This window comes from Crocodylus porosus, unplaced genomic scaffold (genome assembly GCF_001723895.1).
Source record: "Crocodylus porosus isolate Cpor-Errol unplaced genomic scaffold, CroPor_comp1, whole genome shotgun sequence".
NCBI classification, from domain to species: Eukaryota; Metazoa; Chordata; order Crocodylia; family Crocodylidae; genus Crocodylus; species Crocodylus porosus.
This window is the reverse complement of record NW_017728915.1, coordinates 5,148,601-5,156,542: the sequence shown is the minus strand read 5'-3', so window position 1 is coordinate 5,156,542 and position 7,942 is coordinate 5,148,601. Positions and strand designations below refer to the sequence as shown.

General features: G+C 41.6%; 1 protein-coding gene across 2 annotated transcripts in view; it reads right to left on the bottom strand.

Moving 5' to 3' along the window:
* HYDIN (HYDIN, axonemal central pair apparatus protein) overlaps positions 1-7,942 on the bottom strand; it is a 383,645-nt gene that overhangs the window by 251,837 nt on the left and 123,866 nt on the right. For both annotated transcript variants that reach the window (XM_019535579.1, XM_019535580.1), the window contains exons 10-11: positions 5,882-6,000; positions 2,609-2,832 (exon numbers count right to left, since the gene is read on the bottom strand). In XM_019535579.1, the coding sequence (XP_019391124.1) occupies positions 2,609-2,832; positions 5,882-6,000 (343 nt within the window). The remainder of the gene's footprint in view (positions 1-2,608; positions 2,833-5,881; positions 6,001-7,942) is intronic.

Below are 7,942 nucleotides of genomic sequence, written 5' to 3'. Positions count from 1 at the left end.
GCCTCAGCCTTCCCTTCCTTATGAAGGCCAAGCCTCGCCCCCTGGTTGTCAGCTGATCTAATCAGTTCCCAACAGCTAATACCTGCTGCCTTCCTAAGTGGCAGCTAAGCCATTCCCTATCTTCAATAGCAGGCACCCTAGTGCCCTGCTACAGGAAGGAAAAGCATTATGACAAAACATGCTCTGTCGGTTGCCAAATAGAAAAGCTGGGTACTTTCAACCACCAAACCAACACCATGTTTGACTTGTTAATTTCTAGATTGTACAGTCATCAATTTTGGCTTAATTTGTTATTTAACTCCATCACCACAACTGGATGTCATTTTACTTACTCATCACTCTAAAATAATAACTTCATTTGATTCTTAACACTGATTCCGAAGTTCAAACCTGCACTACCCCCAGCTCTGGTCTATTCAACAGCTTAAAGTAGATCATGGAACTTAGTAACATCTCTGTTAATGTAACTGATGCAATCACACCATCTTTTACTCATCTCTACAAGCTAAATATCCCCAGATTTGTCATCCTCTCTTCATGTATGGTCTCTTCCATTCCATTTATAATCTGCGGTCCTATATGCTGTACACGTCATACTATGTCTCTTTTCAAATAAGATGCTTTAAACAGGATTCTAAATGTGCCTGGACCAGTATTTATACAGTAGCAGCACAACAATTTGGGATATAGGCAATATACTGCTCCGATACAAGCCTCCTTTATTGCTGTTTCTGACTGGACCAAGAAGACAAATGTATAACAATAAAATACCTACCAGACAGCCTTTTCCTCTTCCATGTTAACTAGTTCAATGCCTAGCATAGAGATTACTTAGCTTTTAGGACTAGAGAACTGATATGTGGCATGTCTTCACTCCTGCAACCCAGGGCAAATGCAGACTGTGACATACAGGAATGTTTGGAACGTGCATATGAGAATCTGAAGATGCTTTTTATTGAATCTATTAACAGTAATACATGCATAGCCTTACTTTATGTTCACAATATAGTTGATGCTTACCAGCATGGTAGCACTCTCCTACACTTGTGGTTGAAGTAATTTTATTTCAGAATGCCTTTGGACAAATATAAGAAGGACCTTCCAAGGGCTGCCTGTAAACTGCACCCCAGCCCAGTATCTCCGAAGTGATGAGCAACTGCTCCACCAGCCTCAATATATCCCATCCTTCAGGCTTATAAGGGGGAACAACTGTGATAGCATAAAGTAGCTCTATGTTTCTCCAGCACTGAAAGAGTCTTCTCTTATCACATGACAATGCCTCTCTACGTTGGCAGCCTCTCTCATCATTATGGTGCCCAACAAAGGTTGGAGAAGGCAGCAGAATTGGCCCTTCAATTCTGTATTCTGCCCCCACATTAATTCAAATTGTGAAGATTATTCTTTAAACCAGATACAGCTTAATTTTCACTATTCTTTTTCTTTTCGTGTTATCTGTAAAATTAATGATCTTGTGAATCAACATTTATCTCATGAGATATATGAACTACCACAGCACTTGCTGTTGCTAAGAATAGGAATTACCTAGTCAAGTGCAATATGCTACTAGCTGCTGCTGTGCTGCCTGCTCTATCTTTGGATGAAAATGCCAGGTTCCAGTTATACAACCAAGCTGAACCCACTTTGCAACATTGATAGGTTCCAGAGTCTCACTGTCAACAGTGATCTGGTGTTCCCTGCTTTGGGACAAGTTTCTCAAGATGATCCCAACTAATTTTCAAAAGGAGGAGCTACAACACTCAGTACATCACAGAATGAGGCTATTTATTAATTTCCCTAGTGTACTATGTATAGCAAAACTTAGGATGTTCCAGCACCAGAAAGTTACCTATCCAATGCTCAAGTAGGTTTCAGATGACACAATGACTGCTAAGGTACAAATGGCCAACTCTTACCTTGAACATAGTTAAAAAATGAGTTCTTCCACCTTCTAAATCCTCCAGACACTGAGCACTTCCAAAGTGCCCTTAAAACAACCAGAAGTATCGGAGCTCACTAGCTGGGGCAGTCCTTCCCATGTAGCTGCCTTTCTGTACAATCCTCATTCAAATATTTCTCCAGGAGAGACTCTTTCTTTTAGAATGAGCAATGACACAGAAAACACTACACTGGTACCCATGACAATTCTTTGCATGTGGATACAAATGGGCCTCATAAGATTGCCACTGCATGGCAGAAGTTGATGCAAATGGATTATCCCGAAGTGCTCAACTGGCCTGATTTGAATGGTTGCCCAGTTGTGAATGCCACTCATTGAGGGACAGGAAATCTCCAAGGTAAATTAGTTTGCAGAAACTCCTCCCTTCACAGAACCTTACACTTCACCATATAAATGTGGTAACACCTAAGAAACAGTGGGTAGATTATGGTTATTGCTGAGGACAAGGAACCATGATCCTGGCTTCTAGTCTTGGCTCTGGTACGACTCTGGACAAAATCTCTTACCTTCTCAGGGCCTCCATATGTCCATCTGTAAAACGAGATGGAAATACTCACTACATAGGAGCCCGGGGAGAGTAAAAACTATCTAAAACCAGAGATGTTGTGAGAATGCAAATGATCTAAGAATAATCGCTATAATCCATCTTACCTAATAGTCAGGTTCACAGACTTGGGTGATCCATTTATGTTGAACCTAAACTCCTCCACGAACTCTCCTAAGATGGTGGAACTGAATGAGATTTGGATGGTTTGAAGCCCACCTGGCAGAATAATGCCTTCCTTGGGATCAAAGGTGAAACAAGAGCCAAGAGCAGTAGATGCAGGGATCAAGTTAAACAGGGCATCAATGGCTCCTTTGTTAGACAGAATTGCCTGCAACAGGAAAAAGGATAGAAAGAAAACATACGAGAAACCTTCCTTTCTCACATATTGAATTGATTTGTTTTCTAATTAAATGATTAACATCTGTAAAGTGTGTGTAGGGGTGGGGGAGGAGTGACTTGACACTGCCAGTTGGAAGCCAAGGAAAATACAATGGGTCAAATGCTGCACTCCCTTACACTCATGTAAATCTGCAGTAATTCCAAATAAATAAAAAGGGTTACTCTGGATTTACACCAATGACTTTGAAAAGAGAAAACAATCCTCTATGCTGAACATGCAGTGCAAGACAGACACTCAGCAAGACCCTTCTGGGTTAGCTCCATTGCCAAAGAGTAGCCAGGAACAATCCCACCACTACCGATGAATCATTCTATGAACATGTTGCTCGTGATGGGCACTCATCCTGCAGGGTGCTGAATGAATTTGATTCCTATTCCAACACTAAGCTGAAGGCACTGGCTCTGTGGTAATAATCACATTAACAATATACATTTCTTGTTTAGAGCTGGGAACATAAACCACTGCAAACAGAAATGTTATAACTTTGTGTTTTATAGATAGGTAGATTAGACAAAAACAGATATCAATTTAAATGCAGGCAATATAATAGCAAAATTCCCCAGTTTCATGTGCAAATGATGTGACAAAACATATTATACAGATACCCAATCACACCCTTCCCAGGGAGTATCCTTATATTTATTACTTGGTTGCTTATCCTACCCTTGAAAAGTGCTTTGGGGTAATCAGATGATAGGTGGAATGATACTGAAGTGCAATTTTTATTAACCCACTTCTCGTTTCATTGACCACCATTCTTTGCATGTAACAAGGTCACCTGCTGTTTATTGCACTTTAAAATATCATTCTTACTATTTCCAGAGGCATCCACAATACCGATTCAATGCAGGGCCTTTTCTTTTTTATTTAATTTGCTGGTTATCTTATCTTGACTGAACTCTATATGCCAGCTGAGAAACACGGTGCGTGCTACCCCTCAACCTCCCATTCAAACAACTGTCATCTCGCAAAGATTCAGAAGCATAGTCTATGAATTTTATAATTACTCAAAAACAAATGTGATTTGGGATTAGATTCTGGAAGTTCCTAAGCACCCACAAAGCCCACTGGCTGGAACAAGAGCCAGAACAGGCTCAACTTCTCTCAAGATCAGACCCTTTATGCTGGTCAAAATGTCACCACTTTTTCCAGCAAATGTTGGCAGTGTGTCACTGACAAATTTTGCCCAAAGCAAAGTTGTAAATTTCCTGACTGCTCCAGGGCAAAATCCTGCCACTTCCATAGACACATTTAATCTATTTTAGGGTCTGGGCTTTTGTTTTTCTCTTTACTTTTACTTTTTGTCCTTGCAGAATCTGGCAAAGGAATTGCATCAGAAGCAAAAAAATGTGATTTGTTTTTAAATGTGGCTGCTGCATGTAGTTCACACTGCCCTATTCCTCAATAGAGGAAATAAAAGTAAGCATAAAACTACATGGGCCTCTCACACACCTTGCTTCTCAGTCACACTAGATACCTAACAGAGGCTGCACCATGATAAATTTTACTCACTGCATAGCTGCCAAGAAACGCATTTGACTAAGGGCAACATCCAGTTATTCAAATTTTCTCAAGTACAGAAAATAATAAATGGATAGAGAAAGAAACAATAAGGCATTGGCATTAAAAATTCATAAACAGCAAAATATTTTTGTAAGAAAACACCTTTACATGTCCTTCCCTGCCATACCCATGCTTTCAAAAATGTCCAGTATGATGCATTGCCTCATTTAATACCTCTTTAGGTTGCTGTGTTTTCCATTTGTGCTAATATTTGATGCTTTTGTAGGGGGGAAATGATCAGGACATTCCTTTGCAGAAACTCTCTGTTTCTTAACGATTCTTAAAGTCCTTGCTGCAAACTGTGTGAAGGCTGGGGAGTGAGATGTATTTGGAATCATTTACAAAGAACAATTTTGAAATAACAGAGGAAATGGTATTCCCTTAATCTTAGGAATTACAGGATATATTGAACAAGAGGGTTGTTTGCAGCAAACTTCTGGGAATCTGAATTCAAATGCAGCAACCTTGTTGCAGCTATGGTGTCTTCTTAATAATCACAGCACAGCGGGACATGAACCAAGTCAAGAGCTGTCCTTTACATGCAGAGTAGTGGCTGCGTATTAGGGCTGTGTGAAATTTTGCTGGCTGTTTCGTTTTGACACTGTTTTGACTCATTTTAAGGTCAAAACAGCAAAATTGAAACAAAAAAAAGGGCTGCAAAACAGCCTTGAAACAAAACAAGGCTAGTTGAAACATTTTGACCATAGCACTGGAAAAAGGAACTCAGCCCAGCTGGGCTGACTTCCCATCCTCCCCAGCGCTAGATCGCGCTGGGGGTGGGAAGTCAGCCCAGCTGGGTTGACTGTCCGTCCTCCACACTAGATCACACTGGGGCTGGGCTGACTCCCTGCCCCAGCGCAATCTAGCACAGGGGATGGGGAGTCAACCCAGCTGGCTGACTCCTCATCCTCAGTGGAATGTCGAAACAGCCTTTCTGTTTTGACAGAATGGAACAGCTGTTTCGAATTGAAATGAAATTCGAAAAGGAATGCTGTTCCGTTGAACCATCAAAACTCAAGGCAAAACGAAATAGTGCCGCTTTGCACAGCCCTACTGTGTATGTATACTGTTTTAATGTTAAAAGTGCATCTTATTCCACTCAAAATATCTGATCTAGAAACCTTATAAGAAGGATGTGGCAAGAAAAAGTGCCTTCCTAGAAGCAAGCTGCAATCACCACTTCACAAGGGAATACATACCTTCCGAAGACATGATTTTCAGAGCCATTCAGAAAGCCCCGAGTGTGCTCATTTGGAGCTTATACCGAAGACACCAGGTGCACCAGCTTGAGTAACCTGAAGCTGTGGAGTGCAAGAAGCTCCCTGATCTGCAGAGTTACTTTCCCTTGACTGCAAGGCTGTTCAGTAAGGAGTTAGGATATCTGTTGTACGTACGTCATGAGCCAAGTACTCACCTCATAACTGTGTGTTGACCCAATGAAGATCTTCCCAATATCTAGCTGGTCAAAACTGAAGATGAGCTTGGGACCCATTCCTTCCCCTCTGATACGCAGGGGGAGTCGGGTCTCACGGCCTGTGAAGAAGATCACATTTTCAGTAACAAGACCCAAGGGCAAGAACTGTCAGGTTGAAATGACCCATCCAGTTCAGGATCTTGTCTCTGACAAGGGCCAGAACCAGCTGCTTTGGGAAAGTATGGGAACCTCCAGAAGGTACAGGTGGGATAATTTGTCCTCATGTTGGTCTCATGCTGGTCTTTTATGTTTAGAGGTTGGTTGAAGCCCTGAAAATTACAACCTAGAATTACTTAAGAACCATGAAGCATTGGCCATTTCTTTAGGGTGTAATATGTACCAAAATAATTTTGGCTATGTAAGTCAGATCGTCCAAGAAACTCAGGGGCAGAATCTCAAGTGTTGAGCTCCTATTTAGACTCCTAAATGAGAACCTAATCTTCAGAGGTGTGCAGCACTCAGTTATGGCCATTGTGAATGTAAATGGTTAGAACTTAGCGTTCAGTGCACTGAGCCTTGGCAAAGTCTTTCCTTGATTACAGGTGGTATGCTTTTAAGTACAAAAGACCCATGGACAAATCCAGGATTTACTACAAAGGGGCACGGCATGCTGCCCCTTCAACAATGGAGGGAAGGGAGCAAGGGATGGCTGGAGCAACTCCTGCCCTCCTCCAGCTGGGGGCTCCAGGGAATAGCTATATGGGGAGCCAGACTCAGCTGGGTACAGTGGCACTAGCACATAACTTTCTTCTTCTAGCCCCTACTCCCACCCTGCCCTCCTCCCTCCCTTCCTCCCCGCCTCTGTATCCCACACTGGCTGTGAGCAGGCTCTGGAAGGAGGAACCTGAATGATGCTGCTGATGTTCCCTGCTAAACCTAGCACCCTGGACAGCTGCAGGTGTGGCTCTGGGGCTCCCCCTGCATTTGAATCAGCCGGGGACAGTAGTGGTAGGGGCAGAAGGGAGTGTATCCATATTGGCACAACCCCTGTGGATCCATCTCTGAAGAGACCAGATTGGACATATACCACTAATGTCCCCTCACCACATAAATATAAGCTATCTATCCTGCATTTGTGCTTATAGTTTATAAGTTGCTAATTTTCCCATATTGGCCTGTTAAAGAGCTCAGAACAGAGCCTTTGTGTTTATAGGCTATTTTAAACCACTGGAGTAGCACAAAGCATGTGAATCACAGCCTAAGATAAGTCCTTGCAGTACAAGTGACATTGTAAAGCTCCAGGAAAAAACATCTTTCTATTTTTTAACAAGTTACTTTTGTTTCAAGCTCACAATTTATTAAAAATCTGGTATTAAAGGAAATAACATTTTAGATTCTTCTTTAACCCTCTTGTGTGATAATTTAAGACCATCCTGAATTACTTATTATTGAAAGAAAGGACTGTGATAGCAGAGGTTGACTGTATATATGACTATAAAATCTGCCCTGTGACAGCCTTAGATCTTTCAAATGATAAGCTGTTTTTTTATGGTCTCAAAGCCTTGAGAGGTGACTATTTGATTACCTCCCAGCTAGGAAATATGAGTTGTAAAGCCTTTGTTTTATACATTAAATATAAAGATATAATGTTGAAATAGATATAGCAAAAGTCCAACTGCCCACTCACAAAGAAGAGACTTATATTTCACAGGCCTGATATTAATTATAGGGCTGAGTATCTATATTTCATGGATACTGCAGAGCTGGCTATATCAGGAACTTAATGTTGGACGTTGTCAGAAGATATCTCCATATTGCATCAGTAACAGTATAAACTTCATAAAAGAAAGTTGAGGCTCCACTGAAGCTCATGGAAGCTCTGTCACAGATTTCAGTATGTCCAGCATTCAAGTTTTAGCAGGTTGTGGAAGGTTAGCTGTATCAAGGGTACAGATGGGAGATGAATGCCTTGAAGGGCACTGCAGTAAAATACATTCATACCATTTTTCCCCTTCAGATGCACTTTCCAGTTCTCTCTTGAAGTCCCAAGAAGACCTTCCT